The 22172-nt window shown below is 42.2% G+C and overlaps 1 protein-coding gene across 2 annotated transcripts; it reads left to right on the top strand.

Moving 5' to 3' along the window:
* The first annotated feature begins 1108 nt into the window (after window positions 1-1108).
* On the top strand, window positions 1109-5662 carry LOC110618086 (beta-amyrin synthase). Of its 2 annotated transcripts, XM_021761119.2 has the most exons (16): window positions 1109-1306; window positions 1431-1696; window positions 2263-2736; window positions 2827-2911; window positions 2999-3165; window positions 3242-3433; window positions 3518-3631; window positions 3725-3844; window positions 3931-4053; window positions 4181-4279; window positions 4369-4425; window positions 4511-4701; window positions 4787-4964; window positions 5044-5124; window positions 5207-5290; window positions 5371-5662. In XM_021761119.2, the coding sequence occupies exons 2-16, from the start codon at window positions 1496-1498 to the stop codon at window positions 5491-5493; spliced, it is 2289 nt and encodes a 762-aa protein (XP_021616811.1). In that variant the 5' UTR covers window positions 1109-1306; window positions 1431-1495; the 3' UTR covers window positions 5494-5662. The 2 variants fall into 2 exon arrangements, with proteins under 2 accessions (XP_021616811.1, XP_043813808.1); XM_043957873.1 differs by lacking the exon at window positions 1109-1306 and having other exon boundaries at window positions 1417-1696.
* The last annotated feature ends 16510 nt before the right edge of the window (window positions 5663-22172 follow it).

Genomic DNA, 22172 nt, shown 5'->3' with positions numbered 1-22172 from the left:
ATTATAAAAAAAATATTTTGATTTAAAATTGAATTGACTTTTATTTTAATAATTATTTATGTGACCGAATAATATGGGAAATTTGATTTTGGAAGGGTAAGTTGTTAGTTAGTAAGGACTTAGGAGTTGGGATATAAAACAGCTTTGAAAGATAATAAAGGTGGTTGGTGTTAGGCCAAACTCCACACAAATCCAATCAGATAGCCTTCCACTAAGAAATAATCATTTTATTTTAGAAATGATTTCAGTAATTCCATCGGAATCATGATTAATGAAAACAAAATTCATCATACTTAATATTTCTGTAAAAACTTTTTTTTTTTTAATTTAATTTAATTAGCTCCAAACATATATAATAAATAAATAAAAAAAAAGAGAAGTGCGAATGGATAGGTGAGGAGAGCATTGAAGTTGCATTAATGGGTTCAACAAGAAAGAAAAAAGAAAAAGGTTGCAGTAATGGAGGGAGTTGTTGTTGAATTAATTTTGAAGATATTTATCTTTTTCCAATTTTTCTATGCTTTTTCTTTGTTAACTGTTGCCTATGCGTATACGCTTAGAATGTCATGATATAGGTGTTGTCTAGATTTTTATTTTTGGGGGGATGGTCTTGTCTTTTTCATTTCTTAAATACAAACCGCCCCCATTTCTCTTGTACGGGTGGGTCAGTCACCAAAAACTATAAAATCATTCTTTACAAGCTGCAACCAGTTAATTAATTATTTAATTACTGCAGATAATTTTTTTTTTTTAAAAAAAAAGAAATTCTTTCTTTTGGAATTGTTATGTATATGCTATTTTTTGTTTTTATTAAAAAATAGGACAATGGTCTAGTTTGATGGGTAAACGCTTCCACGGTCTAAAAGTATGGAGGAGACCGCAAGGCACTTCTCACTTCAATGCTCCGTTTTGGCGCCATCTTTCTTGGCCTCCACCGCATTTGCATGCCTTTTTTTTTTATTTATATAAATTTTAATTAGTTATCATTTGATTATTTTATTTGACACTAATTTGATTATTACTATCACATATGTGTGTTTAGAATTTCATAAATATTTTAGAAATTGTAGAGACATGCATTGATTCTACGCATAGATATTATTAGGATAAAGACTTGGTTTTTGCATTAATTAAATATGTGCAACTGTGTTACTGCTTTACTATATATAAAGGAGTGAATCGATCCTGATAATATTGTCAGAACTCCACACCCTCCTCCTCTTTCTTCTTGCCTCTCGTTATCCATACATCACACACAATTTCTCATCCTCTTCAATACAATCATCTCTTCTCAATCTTCCTTAACGTAAGCTCTCAATTTTTACTTACTTTTCGTTTTTCAAAGATATACAAGAGACCTGTCACTTTTGCACTGCTTCACTCTCTTATATTTAAGTATGCTGATTATATATAGTGGTTTTGTTGTGCAGCAAATCCACACCATATATATATATATCTTTGCATATACAAAGTGGTGAATTAAGTTAGAAGAAGAATGTGGAGGCTCAAGATTGCAGAGGGTGGGAATCACCCATACTTGTACACCACCAACAACTATGTAGGGAGACAAACATGGGAATTCGACCCAAATGCAGGCACTGTGGAGGAGCTTGCCCTGGTTGAAGAGCTTCGTCAGAATTTCTACAAGAATCGCTATCAGGTCAAGCCCAGCGGTGACCTTCTCTGGCGTATGCAGGTCTATATTATTAATTTCTTAATTATGATCCAACTTTTCATTATTATACATATGTATTACTCACAAATTTTTGTTTTCTCCTCCATCAAAACTAAAAATCTATATATAATTAATGAGTTACTATTGATTTCAACCTTTTCTTCTTGGTTTACAAAGATGATAATTATCAAGTTATATTAATTTGACCCAAATAAGATTATTCAGTTGAAATTGTTAAAAACTTGCTTGTTTATGATATATTGAAAAAATTAACAAGAAAAAAAAAAACAAAGAAGAGGGGGCATTCATATCACGCGGAAAGGAAGGTAAGAGTACAAAAGTGGCAGCCGTAGTAGTTGGAAGTTAGGTGCACAAGTAATTCCATATTAATCAATGGTACAAAATAACATTTCTTTCTACTTCTTAAAACGGAATCATGATTTTGGAGAAGATTTCATTTTAGCCAATCAATTAATTTTTATTTAATTATTTTTTAATCTTCAATTATATATACATATACAAAACGCAGCATTCCACCTCAAAAATTCTCTTAATATCTATCTATCTATCATCAATTATTATTACAGTTCCTGAGGGAGAAAAACTTCAAACCCCAAATACCAGCGGTGAAGATCGAAGAGGGAGAGGAGATAACATACGAAAAGGCAACAGCAGCATTGAGAAGGGCAGTCCAATTCTTTTCCGCACTGCAAGCTAGCGATGGGCATTGGCCAGCAGAGAACGCAGGGCCCTTGTTCTTCCTTCCCCCCCTAGTCATGTGTGTTTACATAACTGGTCATTTGGACTCTGTTTTCCCAGCCGAGCATCGCAAGGAAATCCTTCGCTACATCTACTACCATCAGAATGAAGATGGCGGTTGGGGCCTTCACATCGAGGGCCACAGCACCATGTTCTGCACCGTTCTCAGCTACATTTCCATGCGCCTTCTCGGGGTTGGACCTGATGCTGGTCAAGACAATGCTTGTGCCAGAGCTCAAAACTGGATTCATCAGCATGGCGGTGCCACATACATTCCCTCCTGGGGAAAGACCTGGCTTTCGGTACTTTATTCTTCCATCAACCAACAAATACACCCCCTGTTTTAGTTTTTAGACTCATCCAGTTAATTCACTCATCATTTTCCATTATAGATCCTGGGTGTGTATGACTGGTCTGGATGTAATCCAATGCCCCCTGAATTCTGGATACTTCCTTCATTTCTACCTATGCATCCAGGTGAATAATTAAAATGCTCTCATTTCATACTCTACTGTTTTGGTTTAACATATTACCCCACTAAAATATTTGATCTTGGAAATTCAGCCAAAATGTGGTGCTACTGTCGGATGGTTTACATGCCAATGTCTTACTTGTATGGAAAGCGGTTTGTTGGCCCCATTACTCCTCTCATTCTTCAATTGCGACAAGAACTCCATACTGAACCTTACCATCAAATCAATTGGAAGAAAACGCGTCATCAATGTGCCCCAGTGAGTTGCTGTTACACACCCTACGCTGCTTGATTAATTAACACTTGCAAATTTCTTACTAATTGCTTCTCTGCAGGAGGATCTCTACTATCCCCATCCTCTTATCCAAGATTTAATGTGGGACACTCTATACATATTCACTGAGCCTCTTCTTACCCGTTGGCCCTTTAACAGTGTCATCAGAAAGAAGGCTCTTCAAGTGACCATGAAGCATATTCACTACGAAGATGAAAACAGTCGTTACATTACCATCGGATGTGTGGAAAAGGTATTTATCTCATTATTAGGCGGACACTTCTTGCTGAATATGCTCGTCTCTAATGCTTCTTTCCCACATAATTTTACTCTGTAGGTCTTGTGCATGCTTGCTTGCTGGGTTGAAGATCCAGAGGGCGATTATTTCAAGAAGCACCTTGCTAGGATCCCTGATTATTTATGGGTTGCTGAAGATGGAATGAAAATGCAGGTGCTTAATTTACATTTTACGCTGCTATTCTTTTAAGCCATTTGTATTGTAGCTACACTGTGCGCCTGATACACATATGCAATTTGTATGCAGAGTTTCGGAAGTCAGGAGTGGGATACAGGTTTTGCCATACAGGCCTTGATTTCTAGTAATCTTACCGACGAAATTGGAGACGTGCTTAAGAGAGGCCATGACTTCATAAAGAAATCTCAGGTTTATATAAATATAATTAAGTATTTTCCTTTTTTCTTTAGTTTTCGCTCATACTCATTGTTCTGTGGAATAAAACAATTGCAAAGGTCAAGGGCAATCCTTCCGGTGACTTCAAGAGTATGCACAGACATATATCTAAGGGATCATGGACTTTCTCCGACCAAGATCATGGATGGCAAGTTTCCGATTGCACTGCAGAAGGATTAAAGGTAACAAAGACTTTCTTCGAGCATGCATTTAAACAATGAGTATATATTAGCTCTTTTTTTTTAAAAAAAATTTTTTTTGCAGTATCATATATCTTATTGTCTCACCAGTTTGTCTTACACTATACAGTGTTGCCTACTCCTCTCAATGATGCCACCAGAAATTGTTGGTGAGAAAATGGAGCCCCAACAGTTGTACGATGCTGTCAATGTCCTAATTTCTCTGCAGGTGTGGATCAACCTCAGCTAGAGTGCAGCTGTAAATGTCTTCCCTTGAACAAGTTAAATATATAATCTTTACCATTGTATACATTGCAGAGTAAAAATGGAGGCTTAGCAGCATGGGAGCCAGTTAAGGCTCAAGAGTGGTTGGAAGTGAGTTACTTTATGACGTTAGTGGTAATGACTTTTGATCAGCATAGCATGACCAGTTAATTAATGTACTGTTATCCTGATTCAGATTTTAAATCCTACGGAATTTTTTGCTGACATTGTAATTGAGCACGAGTATGTGGAGTGTACTGCATCTGCGATCCACGCATTAGTTTTATTCAAGAAATTATACCCAGGGCATAGAAAGAAGGAGATAGAGAGTTTCATCGCTAACGCTGTCCGATACCTAGAAAATGTGCAGACTTCAGAGGGTGGATGGTATGCCTCATATGAAAAGCTACTGAATTTTTAAGAATTTATTTGATGGAAAGAATATCATGAAAAAGCAAATTTACAATGATAGGTATGGAAACTGGGGAGTTTGCTTCACTTATGGTTCTTGGTTTGCACTGGGAGGCCTGGCAGCTGCAGGAAAGACTTACAACAATTGCGCAGCAATGCGCAAAGGGGTTGATTTTCTTCTGAGAATACAAAAAGAGAATGGAGGCTGGGGAGAAAGCTATCTTTCATGCCCGCAGAAGGTAAATTTGATAGCATGATCCAGTTGTTGATGTAAATGGTACCACATATAATTAATTCTGAATGTTGTCGGCGATGCAGAAATATGTACCTCTGGAAGGAGACCGATCCAACTTGGTACATACTTCTTGGGCAATGATGGGTCTAATTAGTGCTAGGCAGGTCAGTCATCATTGAAGTTTTGTAGGTAGGAGTAGTATATATATAGAGACTTTGTAATGCTGATTCTTTTCATGGATAACAGATGGATAGAGATCCTACCCCTCTTCACCGTGCTGCAAAGTTGGTAATCAATTCTCAAATGGAAGACGGTGATTTTCCTCAACAGGTAGATAGAAAATCATGTAAATGAGATTAATTATGTTAGCTATTTTTTATTTTATGAACGTGTGTTGATATATATGGTAGGAAATCACGGGCGTCTTCATGAAGAACTGCATGCTACACTATGCAGCATATAGAAACATCTACCCTTTGTGGGCTTTGGCAGAATACCGCAACCGTGTTATACTACCTCGCAAAGCTATTTAAAGTCCATTGTCAGCCTATATATTTCACTCAATACGCTTTCTATATAAGTGGGTCTCACCTACCCTACCCTACCCTTGATACCTCTTACTGTGCAAGCAAACAGAAAAGTGCATACTTTGTAATTGTATCTCTCAAAAATACAAGTATATGAAATGTTGCTTTCTCTTTACTTTTTTGTTGTTCAGCTCAACTAACCATGTCTAAAACCACTTTAATTGCTTCATGACTGAAAGGAATTGTAATGAATAATTTGTTGGCTGAATCCTAATCTTTCATGCCAAATATATGGTGAGGATCAAACAATTACCTAGAAGAAGGAGAACAAGGAGGAAATCCAAATATCTATACACTTGCTATACGATAAAGCTGAGTTTCAAATTCAACAGCGAAATGAACAGAATCTATTTTGACCACTGAATCGCAATTTTGTCCATTATGGCCTTTTCTTGATCCTCAACGCAGCTGTTCTTCTCTGTTGCAAGAATCAGTGGAGTGGGTCCCGCTTTCCCTCTCATTTACCTCACGAGGTTGTTATCCACCACACTCACTGAGATCTCATAGAAAACGACGCCGTATGCTTCAACGTGTTTTCCAGGCATGTTGGCTCGTTGCCTTAGCGTTCTGAGACATCTGATGAAGATAGGATTACGCTTTCCTCTCTCATATGAAGATGCGTATGCATAGGATTAGAATTAGTTAGATTTTGGGTTAGATGCTATCAAATTTGGTAGAGAGGAAGGAAGATCAGGAAATCTGAGAGACTCTCGGCCTCCATGCTTCTGTGGAGATTTCATCTCTATTTGATTTTCTTTCCTTCTCCGCCATAGCCATCACTCTCCAACTTTGCCATGTCTCTCTTTGCATCAACCGATTCTCCAGCAAGTATATATCTATTAATATTATAGAACAAACGTGAGCCGGAAATCACCTATTTACTATTGTGTCTCTAATCCATCTGTGTCCCTTTATTGTTTGATTGAGCATTTAGCTTTGCTCAATCTTTTGCTTGGCCCCACTCTTCTCCATTTGTGCTGCACTAAGCTTTGCCCCATGTTTCTATTTCTTTTGTGCTGCACGCGTGGTCCTTAATTGTCACAAAATACTGATTTGTCCTTAGCTGTTTATTTATTTGGCTTTACAATACTTGGGTTTTTTTGTACTTTTACATGTTGTGGGCCAATGAGCAACAAATTTCTCTTCAAGGGTTTATTAATCTTTTGTCCATGATTACTTGAAAAAACGACGTCGTTATCACTTTAGTCTCCTCCCTGGATGAATTGTCTTCGATTTGCTTTGCCTTAGGCTCGCAAAAGTTGCTTTCATCTGTTGTCATTTATCCATAGCATTTTGTATTACAATTATGCCATTATCAAATGGCGTAACTAATTTCTGTTAGCCAGTTAGGCACAACAGTTTTGTTCCATTCTGCCAACAAACAGAAGTCGATATATAAAAAATATTGAACGCAATTGATGAGATTTTATAAGAATGAGAGGTGAGGCAAGGAAATGCAAAAATATTCTTTATCGACTGATGAAGAAATATATATATATTTTTTACTTTTATCATATGAGTTTCGCAATACACTGTCTCAAAAGCTCTTTTATAAAATAAGATTTTAACAATAGAAAATACGGAGAAAAATAAATAAAAAATAAAATAAAGGAAAAAGAGGTTGAAGAAGAAAAGAGAGGACCTAAAAATCTCTTTTTCTACTATTTATGAGTGGGAGAATATTATTTGATATATATTTTTTTTAAATAAAATATTATTTGATATATTATTTAGTAGATGTATTTTTAATTAAAATAATATTATAATTTTTATATATTATTATCCACTAAAAAAAGCTTTATTTTCCGATGGAGAATGCATATGCTTAAAATATTGGCTGTTGAAGATGGACGAATTTGAGTCTTTATCCAATTAAAATAACTGATTAATATAAATCTAATGTAATTTATTAATTAATGAATCAAGTTTCTTATAAAAAAATGGTGTTGAGAATATTTTAATCAGTAAAATTAGTTATGTTATATTTTTTAAAATAAATTTATTGCTATTTAGACTTTAGTATTATGCAATATTTTTCTAGGCTAAATCTTTAATTCAAAGTTTTACTTAATTAAAAAATAAAAATTCAAAACAAAAGATTGCAAATTTCACAAAATGACAAAATCAATTAATACAATGATCCTAAAATATTTAATATAATGTGCATACTTTGAGATGCTTTACAAGCTATGTGTATTTCGAAATGTAATATAATGCTCATACTCAATTGTTTAAGTTACTGTGAAAGTTACATTTCAAAGCGTAACAAATTTATCTTGCATGTAAATTATTTATTTTTATTTAATTAATAAAGATAATATTTAATCAAATTAAATATAATATAATATAAATTATTAAATTAATTTAACTTAATTAAATAAAATTACTCCCCTGCATCGCGCGAGTTTTTCTTTTTTGTCTGAGGCGGGAGTAATTAACTAGTATAGAATAAAACCCGTCCCGAGATCGAACAGTAACCAATTGAAAACAGTATTATACCTTCAATTTCCTTGCCCTTTCAAGGTGCTTTAAATGCTATCATGGTAAATTTTTGTCGTCTTCTTAAATTCATTTTCTCCACGCTTTTTGTATGCGTGATTGTATTGTCCCCGTTCAAAACAGCGTTGTCTAATGGCTATGCATTGTCGTTGTTGCGTGTTTACTTCCACTGATTTAGAGGGATACTTTAATCCAGAGACTATCAGACTCAATCTCTCTACGGCTCTCGAAACAACAAAGGAATAAGATGCACCAGGGTCCATTAAAGCATTCACATCTGAGCAACCAATGATGAGATTACCTGACACCACGGTGTTGGATGTGTTCGCCTCCTACTGTGTCATAGTGAAGATCCAAACTAAGGCTGACGGACCTTCACCTTGGGAACCTACTGAAGAAGAGGCTGTCCATCTCCCTCTGTCTCTGCCACTGCCCTGTGTCACGGCTAGAGCTACTGGCTAAGCCACACTACCAGAAGCTGTCTGCTGGGATGGTACCATAAAAGGTGCCCTAGGACACTCCCGTGCCATGTGCCCCTCCTGCCCACATCTGAAGCAGGCTGTAGTCCCAAACCGACACACTCCCTTGTGTAGCTTGCCACACCTCAAACATTCTGCACTATCTGAACCCGAGCTCGAGCCACCACCTAGTCCCAGACCTGACTTCAAGCGATTCCAGAACTTATTCTTCTTGGCTTTGGCTTTTCCTCACTTCTTACTGCCTGAAGCTGCTGCACTCAGAGAAGAGGGATTCTGTAATACCCGGCTCGAGTCCGGCATCGGAATTCCTGTAGTCCGGTGGAATCTCGAGTGTCGGAACTCTCGAGAAGGGTAATACATATGTTTTCGAATGTTTTTTAACTTGTTTTACGGTTTTAAGGATAAAGGAAAAGGAGTGTTTTTGAAAGAAAAGCAACAAGGGAGAAATGCAAAGGTTCGGCCGCCGAAGGTCACTTTCGGCCGCAGAACATTGCATGGTTTCGGGTTCTCCTTCGTCTGCCGAAGGTGGTCTGGCCAGCCACCTATAAAAGGGCCAAGGGTCGGTGGAAGGAGGATATTTCTCCTCCACTTGCAGCCAGAGGTGAGTGCAAGCCTCTCCCAAGTTGACTTTCATGTTTTTCATGTTTTTCATCAAATCTTTCAAGGGTTTTAAGAGTTTTGGTGTGTTTTGAAGGTTTTGAGCACAAATAGCAAGTTTTGAAGTTTGGAGCTTTGGAAGAGATTTTCTCCATATCTCCACGTTAGGATCACTCATCCTCAAGTTCTTAAGGAGGTAAGGGTGGATCCTGAACTTCTTTGATGATTTTTGAAGGTTTTATGGACCCTGTCAGGATATCAGGCTTACTACGGGTCCCGGCGACCTTAAGTCGATCTGGATCCTAGTACCGGTAGCAGTTCGATTTTCGGGCTGTTACAGATTCAACTTTCCCCCACTTGGGGTCTTGGAACCCGAAAACTGTTCCACAGACTGCTTAACTGTCCCCTGAATGATGGCACTAGCCTCCATTTTCCGTGCTGCATCTACAATAGTGTGGAAGTTTTCCCTCTCCGCTGCAAGAATCAAGGGGGAATACCTAGGGTGGAGCCTCATGGTATACCTCTTGGCCTTCTTCTGATCTGTATCATAGGTTTGCTCCACAAACGGCAACAGCTCCAAGAACTTATCCGTGAACTCATCCACACTCATCTCTTCAGTCTGCCTCAACTGTTCAAACTCAATTATCTTCAATTTCCTTGAGCTATCAGGGAAAGCCCATCCTGCAAATTCATTAGCAAACTCCTCACAGGTTAAACTGTCTAATCTTGGGTCCACATAATTTTTAAACCACTCCCGGGCCTTTTTGCATTTAAACTTGAACCCAGCCATCTGAATGGCTCTATTGTCATCTGCCCGTAACTCATCCGTAATCATCTTTACTGTCTTCAGGTACTCAAATGGATCATCTCCCGTCTTGAACTTAGGAGCATCCAACTTCAAGTAATCTGTCATCTTAACTCTGCTCCCTCCAGATGAGCTAGGCTTAGGTACTTGGACTTCAGGAGCTACAGGTTCAGGGGGTGGTGGAGGAGGTGCAACATCCCCTAGATTAGGGTTTGTTACATTTGGATAGAAAGGTGAGGGTGGATACATTGGGTATTGAGGGTATGGTAGATAGAAAGGTGGGTAAGGCATGTAGGAAGGATATGGGTTAAAGCTGGAGTAATCCGATGTACCCCCCATCGGATACCCTGGACCCTGTGAAAATGGTGAATATTGGGGTGGTTGAGCAAACCACGAGGCCTGAGTGCCTTCTTGAGATTCTCCCATGCCCTCTTCAGACATGCTTACACCCAAACTTCCATCCCTTCTCTGGTCAATATCCATTTCATCCCCCTCAGCTGACACTCCTCCCTGAACTGCTCCCCTTCTGCTTACATCAAAAGACCTTCTAGGGTCCCTTGACACTCTCTCCCTGCTAGATCTACAGGACATTGCCCTTGGCAATGCAGGGGGACGGGCATCCATGCCCTCATTTTCTGGTAGGACTCCTGTAATGACCCGAAAATCGGACCGCTACCGGCGCTAGGATCCAGGTCGACTTAAGGTCGCCGGGACCCGTAGCAAGCCTGCTATACTCTCTGTGTACCTGTAAAATCCCATACATGGTCAAACATTTTCTGTAAAAACATAAAACATTTCTCTGTACCAAGGCTTAACCTGTGCATGCACTATCTCTGTACTATAAAATCCCTTACTAGAGCTTGCTCTAGACGGGTTCAACTCATACTCTGTTAAGCCTGGTTTTTCATATACTGATAAAAACATTCACATAAAGTAAACAGACCATGTATATAAAAAGGATTTACAACATGGGTCAAGCACATACTCTACACTATAAAAGACTAATACATTTCTTTACAATATTACATGTCCACACTAGCTATTACACATCTCTTTACTCTTCCTGTACCCTGCTGAACTTCCCCTTAACTCTGATCCTGCAAGACTGGGTTAAAGGAGAGGGATGAGCTATACTAGCCCAGTGAGTAGAACAATAAAAACATGTTACTAAACATGCTCATATGGAATGCATCACATCACAAGTAAATCACCCATCTCAGACGGACAGATTCAAAACTCCCTCTGTTCTGTGCCCGGCCCGCGAAGGAGCTCCTCAGGACTTTATTATGCACCCTGTGGTGCTCTGTGTCCGGCCCTTTCAGGGCTCCTCAGAACTTTACTCGGAGGACTAGTGAATCCAAAACTATGTTCGATCCGTACAAGCATAAAATAATACAATGCGTCACATTAGTGTATTCTAGTGCACTCAACCTAGTACATATCATGATGCATGGAAACATGCTAAAAGCATTTCATTTCTCAGTTTAAAACATTAAGTGTAGTTCCACTCACCTCTGGCTGACTTTGAACTGACTCTGAATACTCTGAAGCAGTGCTCACTGCTGCTCTCTTCGGTTCCTCTGGTCCGTTCCTACACAGGTGGACTCACATGAGGGACCAAACTAACTCAAGAACAACTCTAGAATACTCCCCAAAAACCCCTTAAAACATCCTAAAACAATCAAATAAAACATGCAAAAGAAGGCTGGACAGGGTACTTTCGGCGGTAGGTTCGGCGGCTGAAACCCTCCTCCAGAGCCGAAAGTCCAAACTTTCGGGGGCAAGCTTGGGCAAGCTTAGGCAGCCGAAACCACCTCCTTAGCATGTTCGGCGGCCAAACCTTCCTTCGGCGGCCGAAACTGGATTCTCCAGTAAGGCAGAAACATGTTCTGCTTCATGCAAACGTACCCAATCTTCACTCAAACATGCAAACCACAACTCCACAACCTGCATATACTCAAGTATAGGCACAAAGGGGTCCAAAACTAACTTAAAACCCCAACAAACAACACAACTAAACCCATAAGCATGCTTTGACCACAAATCCACCAAAAACTCAACTTAACCTAAACATGCATCTCTACCCATAAACCTCCATAAAACCTTCATAAAACATGAAAAGAAGTTCAGGATCTTCACTTACCTCTTACAAACAAGAAGATAAACGATTCCAACGTGGAGATATGGAGAAACTCTCCCTCAAGGTCTCCAACTTCAAAACTTTTAGTTGATTTGCTCAAAAGCTTCAAAACAACATAAAACTCATCAAAACTTTGAAAGATTTGAAGAAAACATGAAAATCACCGAAGAAAGCTCATGGTCTCACCTCTGGCTGTGAATGGAAAGAAGATCTTATCCATTCACCGACCTAGGGCCTTTTATAGGTGGCTGGACAGACCACCTTCGGCGGCCGGCCAGACCACCTTCGGCGGCCTAACGTGAAACCAAAACTCATGCATGTTCGGCGGCCGAACCTCACTTTCGGCGGCCGAACCTTGCATTTCTTCATTGGCTCTTTTCTTTCAAAAAATCATTTCCTTTTGTACTTAAAACATTAAAACATACTAAAATCCTTTACAAAAACATAACTCTTACCCTTTTAGCGGATTTCGACATCCGGGATTCCACCGAAAAGTAGAATGCCGATGCCGGACGCTAACCGGGTGAACATTCGTCCCCGAATGTTCCACAAACAATGAAATACATAAAAAGGAGGAAACTAACCTTAAAACAGATATGGATATTGCTGGAGCATAGACTCCCGTGTCTCCCAGGTGCACTCTTCTAGATTGTGGTGGTTCCACAGGACTTTCACCATTGGAATTTCCTTGTTCCTTAGCTTTCTAATCTGTGTGTCTAGGATCCTCACAGGTTGCTCTACATAGGTGAGATCTCCAAGGATCTCCACTTCAGGCTCACTAAGAACCTTACTTGGATCTGACACGAACTTCCGGAGCATAGAAATATGGAGAACCGGGTGAATTCTCTCCATAGAAGCAGGTAAATCCAGCTTATACGACACATTCCTGATCTTCTGCAAGATCTCAAAGGGTCCAATGTATCGTGGGGCTAGCTTACCCTTTTTCTCAAACCGAACCACTCCTTTCATTGGAGACACCTTCAGCAATACCATATCACCTTCCTGAAACTCTATCTACTTCCTGCGGATATCTGCATAGCTTTTATGTCTGCTCTGAGCAGTCTCGATCCTCTCTCTGATCATGAGCACCACTCTGCTGGTGATCTCAACCAACTCCGGCCCTGCAAGAGCCGCCTCTCCTACTTCTTCCCAGCAAACAGGTGATCTGCACTTCCTCCCATACAAAGCTTCATAAGGGGCTGTAACGACCCAAAAATCGGACCGCTACTGGCGCTAGGATCCAGATCGGCTTAAGGCCGCCGGGACCCGTAGCAAGCCTGACATATAACCTGTATAATCCCATACATGATCAACAACATACATAAAAATTAAAACTTTTCTTTCCAAATACACCAACCAAACTCAACCTGTACATAAACATTAACATAGCATTGATCCCTCTGTGGGATCTCAACAGTGCCCCCAATGGGTGGCATAGCATATGCTGAGTTGGTTTACATAAACATCGTAAAAATCTCTAAGATCATGTAATAAAAGGGATAACAAAAATCTATGGTCAAGCACACCTCTAACATCCATAAACATCATCTCATTACACAACTATACTGATTAAGACATTACAATACAATTTGATCATGTCCATTGCTAGCTATTACATAAACATAACTTCTTTACTCTATCCGGACTCCTGCTCTATACTGTACCTGCAAGCCTGGGGGTAAAGGGAGAGGGGTGAGCTAAAAGCCCAGTGAGCAGAACTATAAAACATATTAACACTATGCTCTCTGAAATGCATCATAACACAGACAGTTCACATAAGGGTTGGGTGAACTTGTCACCAATTAGTCCAAGCTAACTCTGTGCAAGGCCGTAGCATGGGGTCCTGGTCTTCCTGTCATAACATACATTATTTACCATTGCCCCAGGGCCTCCTCTGGGCTCCTAGTCTTCGAGTCCCATAACCGTGCCAGGCCGTAGAATGGGGTCCTGGTCTTTCCTTACTCTGTGCCAGGCCGTAGAATGGGGTCCTGGTCTTCCTGTCATGGACTAATTGGGTCATCCAACATTCACCCACATCAACAACAATCGATGCAATGCGGCATATTCGTGCAAACTAATGCAATCATCCTATTGCATAATCATGATGCATGAAACATGATAAAATATTTAATTTCTCAATTTAAAAGATTTAGTTTGGTTCCACTCACCTCTGGCTGACTCTGACAATACCGAAGCAGCTGAACTCACTGCTGGGGTCCTCGGTTCCTCGGGTCCGAACCTACACAGGTGGACTCAAATGAGGGACCAAACATACTAGAACATAACTATAAACTACTCCCCAAAAACCCCCTAAAACATCATGAATCAACCATAGAAAAACATGCAAAGGAGGCCTGGACAGGGCACTTTCGGCGGCAGGTTCGGCGGCCGAAAGTCCCTCCAGAGCAGAAAGTCAGGCAGGTTCGGCGGCACCTTCGGCGGCCGAAACTCCCAGACAGAGACGAAACTCATGCATGTTCGGCGGCACTTTCGGCGGCCAAAACTGCCAGACAGAGACGAAACTCATGCATGTTCGGCGGCACTTTCGGTGGCCGAAACTGCCAGACAGAGACGAAAGTCTCCTTTCGGGGGCAAGCTTCGGCAGCCGAAAGGCTGCCTCCCCAGCCATGTTCGGCGGCCGAAAGTCCTTCGGCTGCCGAACCTGGTTTCTGCAAAAGGGCAGAAACTTGGCTCCTTTTGCACATTTCGCCTCCAAACCTTCCAAACATGCATCAAACCTATTCTACAACATACAAACACAAGCATACATGTTCCTAGGGGCCTCAAACCATCATAAACCCCATCTACAACACATCAAGTAACCACATTGATCATGAACATACATTTATACCCATAAGTATAACCATAACCTAAACATGCATTCTAACCCATAGATCTACTTAAAACTTACTTAAAACATGCAATGAGCTTAAGATCGGCTCTTACCTCTTGAAGATCGAGAGAGAGACGACTTAAACTCGGAGTTAGGAGAGATTGGGTTCTTGAACCTCCAAGCTCCAAAACTTTGCTCAAAAGCTCAAATCTTCAAAACAAAGTGAAAACAAATGAAAATCTTGAAAGATTTAGAGGAAGAACATCCAAGATTGGCGAGGAACGGCGGAGAGCTCACCTTGGCCGAAAATGGGGAAAAAGCTCGCCCGTTTTCGGCTAAGGGACCCTTTTATAGTGGCTGGCCAGACCACGTTCGGGGGCTGAATGTGCCTCCGCATGCATGCCATGTTCGGCGGCCGAACTTGAGGTTCGGCGGCCGAACCTGGACTTCCCTCACTTATGCCTTCGGGGGCCTAAAGCACTCCCGAAGTGCATGCATGTTCGGCCGCCGAACCTTGGAACAATTGGTACTCACTCTCACCAGACTATTCCCTTAAAGTGGGAGGTCAAGGGTTCGAGTAGTGGGGGAGGCGACCTAATTTCCAAAGGAAAATTTGGGCCAAATCCACTTGGGGAAGGATGCATTCGATGCAAGAACCCAAGGGGACAAATCCTGCCAGGAACCCGTGAGGGTGAATGGATGTTAAGAGCTGTTCACGACGCCAGTGGAAAGCCCGAGGTGGCAAGAGGCCAGGCGAGGGATAGCCCTGGGCCGTGAACGGTAACAGTGCCGGGGATCACGTCCGGGCTGTTACAGGGGCCATCCCTATGCTAGCATGATGACTGTTGTTGTAGGCAAACTCCACCAAAGGTAGATGCTGCCTCCAAGAACCGCCAAAGTCTAACACACACATTCTGAGCATATCCTCTATGGTCTGGATGGTCCTCTCTGACTGTCCATCAGTCTGTGGATGGAAAGCAGTGCTGAAATCCAACCTTGTACCCATAGCACTCTGCAGACTTTACCAAAATCTGGAGGTGAACTGAGGTCCTCTATCTGACACTATAGACACTGGGACTCCATGCAACCTTACTATCTCCTCCAAATAAACCTGTGCTAACTTATCCACAGAGTAAGTACTCTTAATAGGGATGAAATGAGCATATTTCGTCAGTCTGTCAATAATCACCCATATGGAGTCTACCCTGTTGGACGCTGCCGGTAAGCCCACTACAAAATCCATAGCTATATTTTCCCATTTCCACTCTGGAATCGATAGCGGGTTAAGCATTCCAGTCGGCTTCTGATGTTCCAGTTTCACCTTCTGGCAAACTTCACAGGCGGACACAAACTGTGCCACTTCTTTCTTCATAGTTGGCCACCAATACACTCTTTTCAGATCCTGATACATCTTGGTGGCTCCAGGGTGAACACTGTACCTTGCATTATGAGCTTCCCTCATAATGTCTCTTTTCAGACTGATGTCATCTGGTACACATAGTCGATTCCCAAAGCGGAGGATCCCTTGGCTGTCAAATCTGAACTCTGCACTGTTGCCTGACTAAACAGTCTTGGCAATTTTCACTAACTCAGGGTCCTCATGCTGTTTCTGAGCCACCTGCTCCAGAAACACATGAGTCACTCTCATCTGTGCTATCAACGCACCTGTACGAGACAACTCAAGCTGTAGCCCTTCATCGATGAGCTTGGAAAACTCCATCACCACTGGTCTTCTCTCTGCTGCTATATGGGACAAACTGCCAAGTGATTTCCGGCTTAGGGCGTCTGCCACAACATTCGCCTTACCCGGATGGTACTGGATTCTACAATCATAGTCACTGAGCAGTTCCACCCATCTTCTCTGCCTCAAATTCAGCTCTTTCTGACTCAAGATGTACTGTAAACTCTTATGATCTATGAAGATCTCGCATTTAACCCCATAAAGGTAATGCCTCCACATCTTCAGTGCAAAGATAACTGCTGCCATTTTCAGGTCATGGGTGGGGTAATTCAACTCATACTTCTTGAGCTGTCTAGAAGCATAGGCAATCACCCTGTCATTTTGTATCAGAACACAACCCAATCCCACTCTGGACGCATCACAGAACACTGTGAAGTCCTCATTACTGACAGGCAGAGCTAACACCGGTGCTGATGTTAATCTTCTCTTTAACTCCTCAAAGCTCTTTTCACATTGGTCTGACCACGCGAACCTCTGATTTTTTTGTGTCAATTTGGTCATAGGAGCAGCTATCTTTGAGAAGTTCTGAACGAACCTCCTATAGTAACTTGCCAAACCCAAAAAGCTTTTAATTTCAGTTACTGTGGTGGGTTTAGGCCAGTTAGCTACAGCTTCTATCTTCTTGGGGTCTACTTCAATGCCTTCTGCTGATACAACATGCCCCAAGAATGAAATGCTCCTCAACCAAAACTCACTCTTCGAGAACTTGACATACAACCCATGCTCTCTCAGAGTCTGCAGAACTGTCCTCAGATGCTGGGCATGCTCCTCTGCATCTCTGGAGTACACTAAGATATCATCAATAAAGACAATAACAAAGTGATCCAGATACTCACTGAAAACTCTGTTCATGAGATCCATGAATGCTGCAGGGGCGTTAGTTAACCCGAACGACATTACTAAGAACTCATAATGCCCATATCTGGTCCTAAAAGCTGTTTTTGGTACATCTGCTTCTCTAACTCTCAACTGATAATACCCGGACCTCAGATCTATTTTAGAGAAACAACCTGCTCCAGCTAGCTGGTCAAATAGATCGTCGATCCTAGGTAAGGGATACTTATTCTTGGTAGTGACCTTGTTCAACTGCCTATAGTCGATACAAAGTCTGAAGGATCCATCCTTCTTTCTGACAAACAACACTGGCGCACCCCAAGGTGAGGTACTAGGGCGGATGAAACCTTTCTCTACCAAGTCCTGCAACTGCTCTTTCAGCTCTTTTAATTCTGCTGGCGCCATCCTGTAGGGAGGAATAGAGATAGGTCTGGTATACCAGGTAGCAATTCGATTGCAAACTCTATCTCTCTATCAGGTGGTAGTCCTGGAAGTTCCTCTGGGAAGACGTCGAGAAAGTCTCGGACTACTGGTACTGAGGCTGGTTCCCTAACCTGTCTATCTAGCTCTCTCACATGAGCCAGAAACCCCTGACAACCCCTCCTAAGCAAACGACGAGCCTGAAGGGCTGAGATCAAACCTCTAGGATTACCCCTCCTGTCTCCTCTGAAGACACACTCTAACCCATCCTGGTCTCTAAGATTGGCTACCTTGTCTCTGCAGTCCAAGGTAGCTCCATGCGTAGATAGCCAATCCATCCCTAGAATGACATCAAAATCTGTCAAATCTAGAACCACTAGGTCAGCTAGAAGGCATCTACCCTCTATGAACACTGAACTGAAGCGATAGACTGACACTGCCACTGATGGGTCACATTTGGGTCCACTGACCCAGAGAGGACACTCTAACTCAGACATGATCAGACCCAATCTCTCCACGGCTCTCGAAGCAATAAAAGAGTGAGAAGCACCGGGGTCCATCAAAGCATACACATCAGAACACCCAATGATGAGATTACCTGACACCACTGTGTTCGACGTGTTTGCCTCCTCTTGTATCACTGTGAAGATCCGTGCTGGGGCTACCAGACCTTCACCTCGGGAACCTGCTGCTGAAGAAGAGGCTGACCCTCTCCCTCTCCCTCTGCCTCTGCCACTGCTCTGGGGTATACCTGGAGCTGCTGGCTGTGCTACACTGCCTGAGCTCATCTGCTGGGATGGTGCCATAAAGGTCGCCTGAGGACATTCCCGTGAAAAATGTCCCTCCTGCCCACACTTATAACAGGCTGAAGATCCCAACCGACAAACTCCTCTGTGCTGTCTCCCACATCTCCTGCATACTGTACTCCCTATGCCAGAGCTTGAGCCACTACCCATTCGCAGACTCGATTTGATCTTATTCCAAAACTTGCCTTTCTTCGCTATAAACTTTTCTCCTTTCTTGCTGCCAGACGCTGCTGCACTGGGGGTCTTAGAACCCGAAGACTGTGCCACTTGCTGTTTTACTGTTCCTTGAATAATGGCACTCGCCTCCATCTTCCTTGCGGCATCCACTATAGAGTGGAAACTTTCTTTCTCTACTGGAAGAATCAAGGAGGAATACCTGGGATGCCGTCTCATGGTATATCTCCTTGCCTTCTTCTGGTCAGTGTCATAAGCCTGACCCACATACTGAAGCAGATCCAGGAACTTATCTGTGTATTCATCTACACTCATCTCCTCGGTCTGCCTTAACTGCTCAAATTCTATCACTTTTAACTCCCTGGAACTGTCAGGAAAAGCCCACCCTGCAAACTCATTGGCGAACTCTCCCCATGACATGCTGTCCAACCTGGGGTCCACATAATTCTTGAACCACTCTCGAGCTTTCTTGCATTTCAACGTGAACCCTGCCATCTCAATGGCTCTGCTATCATCAGCTCCTAACTCATCGGTTATCATCTTAACCGTTCTGAGGTACTCAAATGGATTGTCTCTCGTATTGAATTTAGGAGCATCCAACTTCAGATACTCTGTCATTTTCACTTTGCTTCCCTCAGCTGAGCTAGGTTGAGGTACTTGGACAACTGGTGCTACTGGTTCTGGTTCTGGTGGTGGAGAAGGTGCTGAACTTGGCTCTAGGTAGGCTGTACTGGGATGGAAAGGTGTGGGTGGATACATGGGATATGGTGGGTAAAAAGGAGGATAAGGCATATAAGGCATGTAGGTAGGATATGGGGTAAAACTCGAGTACTCCGATGTACCTCCCATCGGATACCCCGGGCCCTGTGGAAAAGGTGGATAATGGGGTGGATAACCAAACCCCGAGGCCTGAGCGCCTCCCTGAGACTCTCCCATACCCTCTTCCGACCTGCCTATACCCATACTTTCCTCTCTTTGCTGCTCCATATCCATAGCCTCCCTCACTTCCTCTTAGCTCCCTCCTCTATCTGCTCCTCTTCTGCTCTCGTCAAAAGACCTTCTCGGGTCCCTTGACGTACCCTCCCTGCTTGATCTCTGAGACCTTGCCCTTGGCAACGCAGGAGGACGAGCACCTGAACCCTCATTCACTGGTGGGACTCCAGTCAATCGTGCAGATTGACGAGTTCCTCTCATCTTACCTTTCTTCTGGAAATAAGACATCACAGCACACATCAGCATATAAACATCACATAACAAAAATGCACATGCAGAACTCATGGCATTACTCCTCAGCAAATAGACAGGACTCAACATCCTATCCTAGTGGACATGCTTCCCTATTGTGCTTGACCTACTAGAACCTCTATGAGCCCGACACTTTCTAGCTAGGTCCGACTATATGAACCTAGGGCTCACTACACCCCGTCGGTCCGATCATGTGAACCTGTGGCTCTGATACCAATTTGTAACGACCCAAAAATTGCACCGCTACCGGCGCTAGGATCCAGGTCGACTTAAGGTCGCCGGAACCCGTAGCAAGCCTACTATACTCTCTGTGTACCTGTAAAATTCCATACATGGTCAAACATTTTCTGTAAAAACATAAAACATTTCTCTGTACCAAGGCTTAACTTGTGCATGCACTATCTCTGTACTATAAAACCCCTTACTAGAGCTTGCTCTAGACGGGTTCAACTCATACTCTATTAAGCCTGGTTTTTCATATACTGATAAAAACATTCACATAAAGTAAATAGACCATGTATATAAAAAGGATTTACAACATGGGTCAAGCACATACTCTACACTATAAAAGACTAATACATTTCTTTACAATATTACATGTCCACACTATCTATTACACATCTCTTTACTCTTCCTGTACCCTGCTGAACTTTCCCTTAACTCTGATCCTGCAAGACTGGGTTAAAGGAGAGGGATGAGCTATACTAGCCCAGTGAGTAGAACAATAAAAACATGTTACTAAACATGCTCATATGGAATGCATCACATCACAAGTAAATCACCCATCTCAGACGGACAGATTCAAAACTCCCTCTGTTCTGTGCCCGGCCCGCGAAGGAGCTCCTCAGGACTTTATTATGCACCCTATGGTGCTCTGTGCCCGGCCCTTTCAGGGCTCCTCAGGACTTTACTCGGAGGACTAGTGAATCCAAAACTATGTCCGATCCGTACAAGCATAGAATAATGCAATGCGTCACATTAGTGTATTCTAGTGCACTCAACCTAGTACATATCATGATGCATGGAAACATGCTAAAAGCATTTCATTTCTCAGTTTAAAACATTAAGTGTAGTTCCACTCACCTCTGGCTGACTTTGAACTGACTCTGAATACTCTGAAGCAGTGCTCACTGCTGCTCTCTTCGGTTCCTCTGGTCCGTTCCTACACAGGTGGACTCACATGAGGGACCAAACTAACTCAAGAACAACTCTAGAATACTCCCCAAAAACCCCTTAAAACATCCTAAAACAATCAAATAAAACATGCAAAAGAAGGCTGGACAGGGCACTTTCGGCGGCAGGTTCGGCGGTCGAAACCCTCCTCCAGAGCCGAAAGTCCAAACTTTCGGGGGCAAGCTTAGGCAAGCTTAGGCAGCCGAAACCACCTCCTTAGCATGTTCGGCGGCCGAACCTTCCTTCGGCGGCCGAAACTGGATTCTCCAGTAAGGCAGAAACGTGTTCTGCTTCATGCAAACGTACCCAATCTTCACTCAAACATGCAAACCACAACTCCACAACTTGCATATACTCAAGTATAGGCACAAAGGGGTCCAAAACTAACTTAAAACCCCAACAAACAACACAACTAAACCCATAAGCATGCTTTGACCACAAATCTACCAAAAACTCAACTTAACCTAAACATGCATCTCTACCCATAAACCTCCATAAAACCTTCATAAAACATGAAAAGAAGTTCAGGATCTTCACTTACCTCTTACAAACAAGAAGATAAATGATCCCAACATGGAGATATGGAGAAACTCTCCCTCAAAGTCTCCAACTTCAAAACTTTTGGTTGATTTGCTCAAAAGCTTCAAAACAACATAAAACTCATCAAAACTTTGAAAGATTTGAAGAAAACATGAAAATCACCCAAGAAAGCTCATGGTCTCACCTCTGGCTGTGAATGGAAAGAAAATCTTATCCATTCACCGACCTAGGGCCTTTTATAGGTGGCTGGCCAGACCACCTTCGGCGGCCCAACGTGAAACCAAAACTCATGCATGTTCGGCGGCCGAACCTCACTTTCGGCGGCCGAACCTTGCATTT

The sequence above is a fragment of the Manihot esculenta genome, chromosome 6, assembly GCF_001659605.2.
Source record: "Manihot esculenta cultivar AM560-2 chromosome 6, M.esculenta_v8, whole genome shotgun sequence".
Lineage (NCBI taxonomy): Eukaryota > Viridiplantae > Streptophyta > Magnoliopsida > Malpighiales > Euphorbiaceae > Manihot > Manihot esculenta.
The sequence above is the reverse complement of the archived record's forward strand: the minus strand, read 5'-3'. Positions and strand labels throughout refer to the sequence as shown.

Bases quoted from the DNA above. Each gene is read 5' to 3' on its own strand.
- LOC110618086 (XM_021761119.2), top strand. From the start codon at position 1,496: ATGTGGAGGCTCAAGATTGCAGAGGGTGGGAATCACCCATACTTGTAC. The intron at 3,434-3,517 runs GTATTTATCTCA...TTTACTCTGTAG, and splicing joins CCATCGGATGTGTGGAAAAG to GTCTTGTGCATGCTTGCTTG. The intron at 3,845-3,930 runs GTTTATATAAAT...ACAATTGCAAAG, and splicing joins ACTTCATAAAGAAATCTCAG to GTCAAGGGCAATCCTTCCGG.